General features: G+C 46.5%; 1 protein-coding gene across 2 annotated transcripts in view; it reads left to right on the top strand.

Moving 5' to 3' along the window:
* Nucleotides 1-13,827, top strand: part of LOC137437961 (kinesin light chain 1) — a 78,604-nt gene that overhangs the window by 57,884 nt on the left and 6,893 nt on the right. For both annotated transcript variants that reach the window (XM_068132756.2, XM_068132754.2), the window contains exons 10-12: nt 4,902-4,954; nt 5,042-5,097; nt 5,670-5,778. In XM_068132756.2, coding sequence (XP_067988857.1) covers nt 4,902-4,954; nt 5,042-5,097; nt 5,670-5,778 — 218 coding nt within the window. The remainder of the gene's footprint in view (nt 1-4,901; nt 4,955-5,041; nt 5,098-5,669; nt 5,779-13,827) is intronic.

The raw sequence follows: 13,827 nt of genomic DNA, 5'->3' as shown, positions 1-13,827 counted from the left end.
TGCAAGGCGAAATGCATACGGAGGGCGAAGTGAGAAAGCTCGTCCCTACCGTACGTCACCCCCCTGTCACCTACACTACCCTTGCCCTTACCCCATATGTACAAAAATCTACACATTTACAAATTCGTCACTACTGTCACGTCTCCCCATATTTCCCTTATACCAAATTCGTCTCCACAATCCCTCTACTTCAAAATTTGCCATCACCCAATTCATCATCAATCCTCATAAGGAGGAAGAGATGGAACAACAAAGCACAATGTCACACCCACGTCATGATGCGTCTCACAATCCAAACATTTGCATCATAAAAAAATAATCAAAACATGGCATGGTGTGGAGTACCTGTCACCTCAGGTGAGTGGATGCAGATGGTGCGAGGATACTTCAATCCTAACTATCCTCTAAATGACATTAACACACTTTACACTACCCGGGGTCTTGCCCTGCCAATCCATTGGCCACTTACACTATGGGTTCTAAAAACCAATTCCCATTGACCAACTGTGGTGCTTCTCAATTTGGGGTCTCACTCCCCCGATTCATCTCCCGGTGCCCTTGCACAATTTCTGGGCTGTGACGTGTAGCTCTCCCAGCAGGTCTACCCACCTGCACACCTCCACCACTGTAGTTGCCACCCGAGCTTACCTAGCTCCTCACCCTAACCTATCTAACTGGGGAAGGCCCCTCCTGGCTCTGTCACCCCTTGGTGCCCTCTGGCACTGGGCTACCCGGGTCCGTCCTCCGGATCCTCGGGCCCCATCCACAACAACTCTACCGGCTCCCAGAGCCCACCTGCGGCCTCACCTGGCCGACATCCTCACAGTGGTGGAGTGCCCAAACCAACTACACACACTAACAGGCTACACGCCCAGCCATTTCCACAACACTAATGCACCCATCCAAATACCATTCTTTCACCTCGCACCACAGATGCCAATATCCAACCACAATTTACCTATACCCTCTACCTAACACTTACACTACCCGCCCCGGGTATTCGTGATGGGGGTCCACTCTTCCCCCATTCACACCTTCGCACCATCCACTCCACTCCATTGTTTCCACCATACTCACTCCACGACCATCCATTCCAATACTCCATTTATTCCACACCATGTCCTCCACACAACCATTCTCCATACACCTGTTGTTGCACACCTGGTGCCACCTGCACCCTCCTTCTCCCTGGACCATTTGGTCAGCACAATACACATCACTATCACTATCACTCTTACTCATAGACTGCTCCATCCACCTGTTCAGTTGCACACCGGTGCAATCACACCTGTTCAATCACACCTGTTCCTCACACACTGCTCAATACACTTGAATACACCTCCAACACTCACACGGCATCATCTGAACTACCTGTTGCCCTGCTAACTTAGTGCTCCCCGTCTTCCCTTTAAACTAAGCACATACCACGTCATTATCATCCACACTAATCTACCTGCGTCCCCACTACAGGTATCAGTCACTAACTAAACCTTAACGTTACCTAATGTCATCTTCTAGGGCCCTACACACAATATCCTAACCCACCCGGGCTAGTTTTCACTGCCATCAACCCCCATAAACTAGTGCTCCTTTGCCCCCCTGCCTGTGAGAGATGGCAAGGTTGCCATCCCACCACATCGGGGAGGTCCCACTATCAATTTTGCTCGTCCGAATTCCAACAATCAAAAATTTTCTATCCCAAAATTTCGAATCCAAAAACACTATCAGTATCATCATCATCACAGTCCACTATATCCTAGCCTCGGTGCGTCATGACATCATTAAACTCGGTTCGTAAAGCCGAGCAATGAATTCGGGTGGTTTGGTCGCCTGCAGGTTGAATCCGTTCGGCTTTCGGTTCAAGGGAGGTGGTTTGGTCGGGCCGAGATTCCACGCACCATCTCGGCGCGGCACCTTGCGGTCCCGGGCCTGATGGCTCAATCTCCCCCGGTCGGAACCCCGTCCCCACGAGGGGGCACCGTTCCGCTTCCTCCCACTCGCCCTTGAACCGTACCGGTCGCCTGGCCCGACAAGGCCCGGACTCGACCGTGCGGGGCGGGGCCAAGCCCGAATCGGCAACGACGCTTCGAAGAGAAGCGACGCAGCATCGACCCGCGCCGGGCCTCGCACCCAACAAAGCACACCGCGCCCCGAGTGCTCGCATCGGCTATCCGTCGCCCTAACCGCTAACCCGGTTACCGTCGATGCTTCACCGGCATGCTCACACGCATACGCTACCCCTTTCACCCTCACAAAATCCGGCGTTCCAACGCCGTCCGTACATTCCACCAACGCTCTCCCTGTTACACACCACACCTCTCGCGCACACTCTTGCGCACACCTCGGTCCACACCTCTCCTCCGTTACGTCCTCCGTAACACTCACCATGGGCGTGCACTCTGGCATCCACCCACTAACGCGCTCAGATGGGCTCTCCCACACTCACGCCATGACCAACTCAGGTGTGCTTCCTCGCACACCCTCAACCATTCCAAGCGTGCATTCTCGCACCCGCTCCACCACCAACTCACTCCCCGGGTCACTCTCACCCTCGCACGTACACTCCGTACACCCCGACGTGCATTCTCGCTCGCACTCGGTTTCACTCCCACACTTTATAACACACCCACTCGCCGACGCACACTTTTTCCTCCCACGCGTGCCATTTCCACTCACACGGGACCCTTTACCAACGCCCGGGTGCCATATCGATCCCAATCGCGCGACAATTCTTTTGTCGCTAAACATCCTTTTACAAAATCTACCCGCACAATATACAGCACGACTCACCTGGGGGATTCCCTTCTCCACGCGCACCTGCAAACTCTTTATTTGGTTAGTGCGTACATCATCATGATTTGAGCAGGGACTTTGTACATATTCCATTTCTCCCTCCGATTCCTGGGCTACTTCCGTCTCTTCAATTTTAATCGTACCCACTACTGCTTTGTCTTTGTTCCCCTCGACGACCGTTGGCTTTAATAAAATTCCCTCTACCTCATCGGTCGCCGGCTTTTCCAAACCCCGGGTCGCGATTTCTACCCCCGTCATTGTACCCGCGCTTTCCTCCACTTCGCTCAACCAGCGCTTCTCGACCCGCGTTACCTCCTCGTGCACCCCTGGGACCCTCTCGCCCACCATGCGATCCATGGTCTCCCCACATTTTTGCATGCGGTCACCCATTCTGTCTCCAATCTTGCCGATTCGCTCCATATCGGCCCTCATTCCGTTCGTTATTGCTTCAATTTGGTTTCCCAATCGCTCACTGTTAGCATCCATTTTGTTTAACAATCGCTCACTGTTCCTGTCCAAAAGGGCCTCCATTTCAGCCATAATTAATTGCATGTCTTCCACCGTTGGTACAAAGGGCGCGGCTCCATTTGGTGCCGCTACACCCACGTGCGCGAGGACGCCATTTTGTGCGTCTGATACTCCCTCAACCACATTGCCAATGTTCTCCTCTACTTCGTCCCTCTGATCCTGGGTTACTCCTAACCCCTCCTCTAGCTCACCCACCGGCATCCGATCGCCTTGACCAGCCATGGCGCGATTTCAAAATTCGGGTTTTTCTTTAAAACACAATTTTTCAGCAGCTCGTAATTTTGAGCGCGTTCAGCGCGCTTCGGGCCTCGTATCCCACTCCTCGACACCAATTGTTACGGACGCGGTTAAAGGATGTTATTTTACCGAGCGGTGGTATTACCGCGACCGAACAGTTATTCCCCGACTAGAACCCGATTCCACCCAAACGTTGGCCGTATCGCACCGCAGCTGCTCAATATGGAAAACTCTAAAGCGACCGAATACAAAGAGGAAGAAGACGTACAGAAGAGTAATTGGATTTATTATTTACACATATAAGCAGGAAGAAAGCAATCACGTTTATTTACAGAAGATATTAGATACACAGTGCAACGCTAGCTTACCTACAGTCTTAATTAACCCAGGGACAGAACAAACAAGGACAGACTCACGCGGGGAATGATGATAGGACTGGCGGGAGATGGATGGCTGGCGGGATAGGGAGGTCCAACTGGTCCTGCAACCGATCGACTCGTTGGGCAGCCGCCGCTCCTTCGCGGCCCTGCTCCAAACTGCCGTCCAGGCCTCACGCTGCTGTGGCTGCAGTTTCGGTGGCTCCAGCTGCAGTAAGTGCAGTTTCGGTGGCTCGAGCTGCAGTAAATGCAGTTTCGGTGGCTCGAGCTGCAGCTCAACTCTGGACTTCTCTCGGACTCAACTCAAAGCGCCTCTCTTGGACTCAACCGCTTGGACTTCCTCTCGTCTCCCTGTAAAAGCTCATCTCTTGGACCCAACTGCTTGGACTCCCTCTCGTCTCCCTGTAAAAGCTCATCTCCCTCGGGAAACGCCCTAGCTGCGGGTTATATAGGCCCCGCCCCTCAACCTTCGTGAACCTCCTCGATGTTTCTCTCCACACCCTCTCCAAGTCCAACCCCTTGTTCGTGGTTGGTTGAGTGGGGCTGACTCACTCCTCCCCTCTATGACGAGGTGGGGACCCGCCTTTCTTCCCCAACCCTGCCTCGTGGCCAATGGCGGCAATTGTTGGTTGGCAATGCGAATGGCAATTGACGAAAAGGGGGAATGGAAGTTTTGGGAGTGGGAATGAAGGGAATCTATTTCTTTCACTGGTGCAATGGAGTATTTCAATTAATGGGAGACACAGCCTTACCCTAAAACACATAATAAGATATAAGCTATCGAACAGGGGTATTCTATGATTAGCTGTGGTGTGGATGCTTTATGGACTAATTATGGGACGCCCTTTGACCTTTACACAGCTCCGGAGGCAGGAGGCGCAGACTCAAGCAATAATAATAATACACACAATCAAAAAAAAATACAGTCCTCATATCCGCAACAATATTATCCTTCCTTCTTTCTAGGAGAGAATAAACCAATATGGATGCTTGCGGAGGAGAGAGAAGAGCAAGGAAAGGTAAAAGTTGTGGTTCACTCAAAAGTCTCATTTCATTCCATAAAATCTGAAGCCCAATTGCTCCAGAACATGCGTGTTCTTCCACAGAGCCACGGCTGGAGCCGGATTCAGACAGGGGCGTACAACAAGTGCATCTTCAACAGGTAACAAAACAAAGACATCAGGCTTTTGCGAACTCACCTGATCCTTTCTGATTTATTGATATTCAATGTCGGTGATCTCAACTACAGATACTTGCCGGGTTTCTGTGAAATGTGGTGTTCATCTGCGTCGGCCGTAGTCGTCGTTCGTACATTTGCACATGGATGCAGGTTGACTTCAGTTATTGCAGGGGTATGGAAGTGCTGCTGATGCAGTCAGCCCCCCTTGTGGGTTAGAGACCGATTCTTCCCGAGAGACACCTTGAGATGTTTAATTTCCACCAATTAAGGCTGGAAAACGGGACGCCGGGACTCCCGTTTAACGTTTTCAAAGGACGAGACACATTGATGAATCGCCCTGTCTGCGAAACATCAGAGTGACATTTTATAGCTGGGCCGAGATTGGAACCCAAGTTTTTACTCATTCAAGACCTCATTTTTGACATTTTGTGATTGAATAGGTCAAGAGAGTTTCATCAATGATTTTTTGGTTCCGTCTCCAAATGATTATCCATGAATAGCAGATTGAAATACCTTTAAAAATGTTCTTTTTCCTCTTCTTGAATCCTTCCCAGTGCAACGCTGACCACAACCTTGCGGAACTTGGGAGCACTATATCGCCGTCAAGGAAAACTTGAGGCTGCTGAGCTGCTCGACGAGTGTGCTATGTGGGCACGCAAACAGGTGCATAGCCTCACCTAAAACGTTTGAAACGACAACTCTGCTCAGTTACATTGTAGTCATCCAGTGCACAGCAAAAGGCACCTTATGTCTACTCCATACCTTAATATATCACTTGAATAATAATTGTATACCGCACCTTTCCTATGCCATCTCCAGGTGCTGCATAACGTCATTGCCGGGCACGGAAGGGGGAGTACTCAGTTTTCACTCTGGTTGTTTGTTTGCTTTCATGTTTGTTTGTTTGTTTGTCCGGGCAATATCTCAACCATCATTTGAGCTAGGAAGCTGAAATTTGGGCACAATAATGAGCAATAGTGAGGGTCGATCTCGCGAGATCTTTGTCGGCGAGGCACGTTTTTTCGAAGCTGTCCACGCTCTCACGCTTTCGAAGTTAAGTAATTGTTCACAATTGTGTTTTTCTCGAAACTGTATTTATCTTTCGGTGTGTGTACCGAAAGTGTGTCCTTAGGAAGATTCTCGGTGTTAATTTTTCATACCTGTATAGAAAATCGTCGGTTAATTCGTGTCGCGTCTTTTGAGGACTTGTTGGCTACCGTGTCCTACCTTGAGGCTTTGTTTTTCTCTCAGCGGTCCGTCGATTGTGTTCCAATTACTTTCCTTCTCTCAGTTTTTCCCAGTCTTTTCACCCCATATGTCCTTGTTTAAAATCTCAACTCAAAAAAAAAAAAAAAAACCTCAAAAATTTCCATCTTTATTCTTATTCGTTTATTCGTTGTTCTTATTCGTTTGTTCGTTCTTCGATCACGTGTTTCACCTCCATTTCCCCAGATAGTTTTCACTGTTAAATTTTAAAATGCTTAAACTTTCCCCTGAAGTACTGTATTCTGTTGTATATTATAACACCTTTTTCTTCTTCTTCTTTAAAAGGATGCTTTCGACTTGCTCACGAAATCTATTCATTCCAAAAAAAAATTCCATCTCTTACAGTTCCTGTTTCCTACATTCCCTAAACTCACCTGCACTCCATCCCCCCTCCAGCGTCCTCAAATGTATTTTGACTCGAAGGTCACAAGAAACTCATTTTGCAATAAATGTTCGTTTCCCATTAATCGTACACTTTCTAAAATCCAATCTCACTCCTCCCCTCTAAATCTTCCCCATCACCACTCCCCTCCAAAACTTCCCCATCACCCCTCCCCTCAAAATCTTCCCCCTTGCCCCTCCCCTCCAAATCTTCCCCATCACCCATCTCTTTCAAATCTTCCCCCTTGCCCGTCCCCTCCAAATCTTCCCCATCACCCATCGCTTTCAAATCTTCCCCCGAGCCCCTCCCCTCCAAATCCTCCCCATCACCCATCCCTTTCAAATCTCCCCCTTTGCCCCTTCCTTCCAAAACTTCCCCCACACCTCTCCCCTCCTCGACTCCCCCTCGCACCTCCCCTCCTAGACTCCCCCCTCACCCTCCCCTCCAAATCTCCCCCATCTCCCATCACTTTCAAATCCCCCCCCCTTGTCCCTTCCCTCCTAAACTCCCCCCTAGCCCCCTCCCCTTCAAATCTCCCCACCCTCATTTCTTCTCCATTTCCCCCCTCCCACCCCTCCTCCTCAAAGCGTCCTCCCCGCTTCTTCCCCCTTCCAACTCTCACCTCCATCTCCCCCAACCTTCTGCCTCGCTCTTCCCCCTCCTCAAATAACACCTCACTGTGCCTCACCCAATCACCATCAAACCTTTTGTCCTCCCCATCCTTCCCTTTCTCCGAGCTATTCTGAAATCTCTGACACAACTTCAACAGCTCTCCATACCTCTTCCTCCTCTTCCACATCTTACCCTACCCCTCCCCCCCTGTTCTGTATCCGATGCTCCCCCTTCCTCTTCATTAACGGTATGGACCTCAAACATCCGGGCCTTCGCTCAAACTTGACTGATCTCTCCATACAGGTTGCTTCTGACAAACCAGACGTGATCTGCTCAACAGAAACTTTCCTCCTTCATGATGTCTCTGATTCCTTAGTATCTCTCCCGGGTTACTCCCTCCTCCGGTATGATAGACCTGAGCCTCGTCCTGGAGGTGGTGTTGCTATCTTTATCAAAAACTCTCTTCCTCACTTGCCCTGCACTGCCATCTCTCCACCTCACCCCCAGTAATACCTCTGGCTACGGCTTCCCCTTCGCTCCCACCTCTTGTTCATATGTGTGTTGTACTGTCCACCAAACAGTGATGACTCCATCTACATCTCGCTGTCTGATAATATGGACCAACTTCTATCTACTCATCCCAACTCTCTCTTCCTCATGTGTGGTGATTTCAATTGTCAGCATGCCAGTTGGTTGGGTGTGGGTACCTCTCTCACCAGCCGTGGCTCCTCAGCAAAGGACTTCTGCGACTCACCGGGACTGACACAATCTGTCAGTTTCCCGACCGGATCTCAGTCAACGGAGCATCTTCTCTTCTGGACTTGGTTATGAATAACTTCCATGAAAATGTCTGCTGCTCTTCTTCTGCCCCAATCGGCTCACCTGATCATGTGCTTGTTAAAGTGGACATCTCTCTGACCATTCTCAGAGAGCTTCCTCAGCATCGACGAGTCTGGCATTTCACTCAGGCCAATTGGCACGGTACGGTCTTCAAGCAGCCATCAATCATCTGGACTGGTCTCCCATCTCGACCACCTCTGACATCAACTCATCCTGGGAATTCTTCCCAAGCAAATTGCTCTCTCTCATGCACAGATTTATCCCATCTCGTCTTCAGTTGTCATACCCTTCCTCCCTTCCATGGCACACGGTATCTTGTGGTGAGGCTGTTGCCCAGAAACAATTTGCCTTCATCTCCTGGAAAGCAAATCCAACGGAAGGAAATCTCATTTGCTTTCACAAAGCCCGAAACAAGTGTGTGTCCACCCTCAGGAGAGCCAGGAAACAATATCTCTCCGTTCTCAAGACCGAACTCTCTTATCTGTCTCCCTCTTCCAAATCCTGGTGGCGTCTGGTCAAATCTGTTTCTGGTGTTTGTTCACCCTCCATCCCCTCCCTTACCTCAAACGGCTACACAGCTGACTCCACACGTGAAAAAGCTGAATGCCTCAACTCTGTGTTTGCCTCTAAATCTTGTGTCCCAAACCCATCCCTCTCTGTACCCACCGTACCCAGTCGTACCTAGCTTCTCCTGGACTCTGTGTCCTTTCCTCCTGACAAGGTGGAAAAGTTTCTGTCAACCCTCGACTCTGATTCTGCAACTGGACCTGACGGCATCAGCCCACGGGTCCTAAAATCCTGTTCTTCCGCTCTTTCACTCCCTCTCTCTGTTCTCTTCACCCTCTCTTTTGCTTAAGGTCATCTGCCATCTGCTTGGAAATCAGCCAACATCACCGCTTTACACAAAAAAGGTGCAAAAACAGATCCTTGCAACTACAGACCAATCAGCCTTCTCCCAATTATCAGCAAAGTCATGGAATCCATCATTGTTCAGATATGAAATCTTTCCTCTTCTCCAATGGCTTGATCTCTGATCATCAATTTGGTTTCAGACCAGGTCACTCTCCTCTGGACATGCTGCCTCTGCTGTCTCAACAATGGATGGAGGTCCTCAATGCCAAACAGGAAATTAGAGCCGTCTCCCTATCACGTACCTTCGATACGGTCTGGCACCCCGCTCTGCTCACCAAACTCTCCTCCTTTGGTATCCATGGAAATCTCCACGCATGGCTGGCGGACTTCCTCTCTAGTCGCAGTCAACGAGTGGCCCTGAATGGGTTTCTCTCATCTCCTCTTCCTGTTCAGGCTGGAGTTCCCCAAGGCAGTGTTCTGGGCCCTGTGCTTTTTATGGTCTTCATCAATGGCCCAGGTAACCCTGGTGTTGGGCTAGCTGCTAGGGTGCCGGCTTAGGATCCCAGGATCCTGGGTTTGAATCCCGGTCGATCGCTGAATTAACGCCAGGGGGGTTGACTCAGCCTGTCATCCTTCCGAGGTCGGCTAATTGAGTACCAGTTCACTGGTAATTCCCTGTTTGTCGCTAAAGGCGGCAAAAAGGGTTGGCGTCAGGAAGGGCATCCGGCCGTAAAACATTGCTTCAAAAAGGGGACCAAAAAACAACAACAAACACGGTTCCCGAAAACGGCCAACCCCCGCTTGCGGGGAAAAATGGCCTCTAAAGGTGGTTATTATATATATATATATCAATGATCTCTCTGACTCTCTTGAAAATCCTCTCTATCTCTTTGCTGATGACTCCACTCTCTGCCGCTCCATTCCTCATCCCTCAGATCGGCAGTCTGCAGCCTCCTCACTCTCTGCAGACCTGGACAAAATCATAGACTGGGCAAACAAGTGGAACATGTCTTTCAATCCTGACAAATCTCACACTCCTACGATGTCTCTCCGAAAAGACCGACTGGACCACCCTCCCATCCACTTTCTGATTAATCCTCTCCAAGAAGTTCTGTCACTCAAGCTTTTGGGTCTCACTATCTGCCATGATCTTTCCTGGGAAAACCACATTTCCAAGCTGGCCTCCAAAGCCAGTCGCCGACTGGGCATCCTCCGTCGTGCAAAGTCCTTCCTTGGCACACCTGAGCTCCTCACCACATACAAGGCTTTCATCCACAGCTCAATGGAGTACTGCTCTCCCCTCTGGGCTGGTGCTCCTGCCTCACACCTAGCTCCTCTTCACGCTGTTGAAACCAAAGCGTTTAGAATCTTTGGAATCTCCCGCGATGAAGATATCTCCGAGGGCCTTTCACTTACTCACCACAGGCAGGTTGGTGGTCTTTCCGTCTTCTACCGAATCCTCTCCGGCCTTGCTCCCCCAGCTCTCTCTGGGCTCTGTCCCCCAAATATTCCTACAAGTCGCACAAGATCTGCCTGCAACCCTCTTGTGGTCAAACTGCCCAAATCAAGACTCTCTGCTCACCTTCACTCCTTCATTCCTCTTTTCTCTCACCTCTGGAACAAACCCCCTCACTCTCTTCAATCCCACGTCTCCCTCCAGGTCTTTAAAACAGCTGTTCACCACCATCTCTTATCTTCCCCCATCCAAAACCTTCATCTTTTCTACCCCCGCTAATTTCACCCCAAATCCACTTTTTTGAAATACCAACTTATTTCCTGGAAGTCCTTGGTGTCCTTCTGTTTTATACTTCTCCCACACCCCTCCCCCTTCCCACGCCTCCTCCCCCCAAGCCCTCTCCCTCCAACACATCTCCCGATGTCCCTGCTCTCAAATGTTGTGTTTGTGTGCTTCCCCTCCTCTCCCCATCTTGTCTACCGCTCCCTCTTTTTATATATTTTGTTTGTCTGTTTGATTATTTTTTTTGTGATAAATGTTAGCTCTTTCACGAGCCTCGATGCTGTATTAAAAAAAGAAAAAAGAAAAAAAAAAGTACTCTGTCAAAAACGTCTTTTTTGTTTTTTGATTAATCAATTAATTGATTAGTTACTTAATTATTATCGATTAATTAAGTACTTATATATTTTCTTTCTCATCTGGGCATTATCTCAGGCACCTTTTGAGTTAGGAAGCTGATATTTGGACATGACAGTGACCACGTGATGTGGATATAAAGGCTATTTTTGATTTATTGATTAATCAATTAATCGATTCATTATTTAATCATTCGATTAATGACTATTTTTTTTTTTAAAGTTACAGATTCAGAAGAAATGCTGGTGGTTTATGTGTTATATTAGCCAATTGATTAATTCTTTAAATTTTTATGATTATTATTTCTTTATTTTAATTATTAATCATTCATTTATTTTCTTTCTCATCTGGGCATTATCTCAGGCACCTTTTGAGTGAGGAAACTGATATTTGGACATGACAATGACTAAGTGATTTGGCTGTAAATGCTATTTTTGATTTATTGATTAATCAATTAATCGATTAATTATTTAATTATTCGATTAATGACTACTTTTTTTTTAAAGTTACAGATTCAGATGAAATGGTGGTGGTTTATGTGTTCTATTAGCCAATTGATTAATTATTAAAATTTTTATGGTTATTATTTCTTTATTTTAATTATTAATCATTCATTTATTTTCTTTCTCTCCTGGGCATTATCTCACGCACCTTTTGAGCGAGGAAACTGATATTTGGACATGACAATGACCAAGTGATTTAGCTGTGAAGGGTATTTTTGATTTATTTATTAATCAATTAATCGATTAATTATTTATTGATTTATAAATTAATTTATTTTTATTATTAATGACATTTAATTAAATTTCTAAAAGATACATCTTCGGCTGAAGCACGAGTGTTTTAGTTATGCTATTAACCAATTGATTAAGAAAATATTTTATGACAATCTTTTATTGATTTTAATTATGCAATTAATCAATCAATTATTGTGCACCTCTCCCTCCAAATACAGTCTCTTTGAGCTGCAATGCGGTATTGCCGGGCGCCGGAGGCGCTGTCGCCACTCCGATGTGGAGGATATTTAATTCCGCGCTGGAGGATATTTAATTATTTGGCATGGGGGCGGTGTACTTTGAATGTATCTGTACTTGTTGCCATCCCTTTCATGCCGTGAGCCACATATGGATGCCGAAGCAGTTTCATTGGCTAAGGTGTACAATCCTGGATGGGTCGCCACTCCGATGCAGGATATTCGAATGGCTTATTACGCCAGTAAGCGGGTACTCATTTTGCCGATCTCGGAAGGATGACATGCTGAGTCAACGCACTTAGTGTTATTTCAACGACACGGCAAGGGCTCAAACTCAAGACCCTATGTTCTTAAGCCAGCCACCTTAATAACCGTTAAGCCAACAGCAGGCTTAATATATAACTATATCTCCCATAATTACAATTCCTTCCTTTCATCATCAAGTGACATATTGCACACCACTCCTTTCTATTCCATCTCCAAGTGCTGCATGATGTCATCGCCAAGGGGGCCCGGCGATGACCCACATTGAATGGGAGTAATCATGTTTTCACTCCGTTTGTTTGTTTGTTGTACACTGCTCCTTGCCGATGCCATCTCCAGACGCTGCATGATGTCATCGGTGCCCGAAAATGACGCGTGCTGAAAGGGAGTACTCAGTTTTCACTCTGGTTGTTTTCTTTCTTTGTTGTGTTCTTTCGTGTTACTTGCAAGCTGAAACTTGGAACAAGTCAGGTCAGGAACAAGCTGAAATTTCGGCACAATAGTGAGCAAGTGCTTTGGTAAAAACGATATTTTTTATTTTTTTGATTAATTAATTAAATTATTAATTAGTTAATTATTATCGATTGATTAAGTACTTATTTAATTCCTTTCTCATCTGAGCGATATCTCAGGCACCTTTTGAGCTAGGAAGCTGATATTTGGACACGACAATGACCAAGTGATTTGGCTGTAAAGGGTATTTTTGATTTATTGATTAATCAATTAATAGATTAATTATTTAATTATTCGATTAACGGGTTGGTTAATTAATTTTTTCCAAGTTACAGATTCGGATGACACGGTGGTGGTTTAGATATTCTATTAGCCAATTGATTAATAATTTAATTATTTTACCATTGTTATTTATTTATTTCCGTTATTAATCACTTCTTTATTTTCTTTCTCATCTGGGCAATAACTCGGGCACCTTTTGAGCTAGGAAGCTGATATTCGGACACAACAGAGACCAAGTGATGTGACTATACATGATATTTTGGATTTATTGATTAATCAATTAATCTATTAATTATTAAATTATTCGATTAACGAGTTGGTTAATTAATTTTTTTAAAGTTACAGATTCGGATGACATGGTGGTGGTTTAGATATTCTATTAGCCAATTGATTAATAATTTAATAATTTTACCATTGTTATTTATTTATTTTCGTTATTAATCACTTATTTATTTTCTTTCTCATCTGGGCAATAACTCAGGCACCTTTTGAGCTAGGAAGCTGATATTCGGACACAACAGAGACCAAGTGATGTGGCTATAAATACTATTTTTGATTTGATTAATCAATTAATTATGTATTGATTAATTAAGTAATCGATTAATTCTTTAATTTTTCGAATAATTAATTATTTAGTTCATTTTCAAAGAGTTGCAGCTTTGGCTGAAATACTGGTGGTTTAGATATGCCACTACC

This window comes from Myxine glutinosa, chromosome 12 (genome assembly GCF_964187855.1).
Source record: "Myxine glutinosa chromosome 12, kmMyxGlut1.1, whole genome shotgun sequence".
In the NCBI taxonomy this organism is placed as follows: Eukaryota; Metazoa; Chordata; class Myxini; order Myxiniformes; family Myxinidae; genus Myxine; species Myxine glutinosa.
Note: the sequence above shows the minus strand (reverse complement) of the source record. Positions and strands in the feature narration are given on the sequence as shown.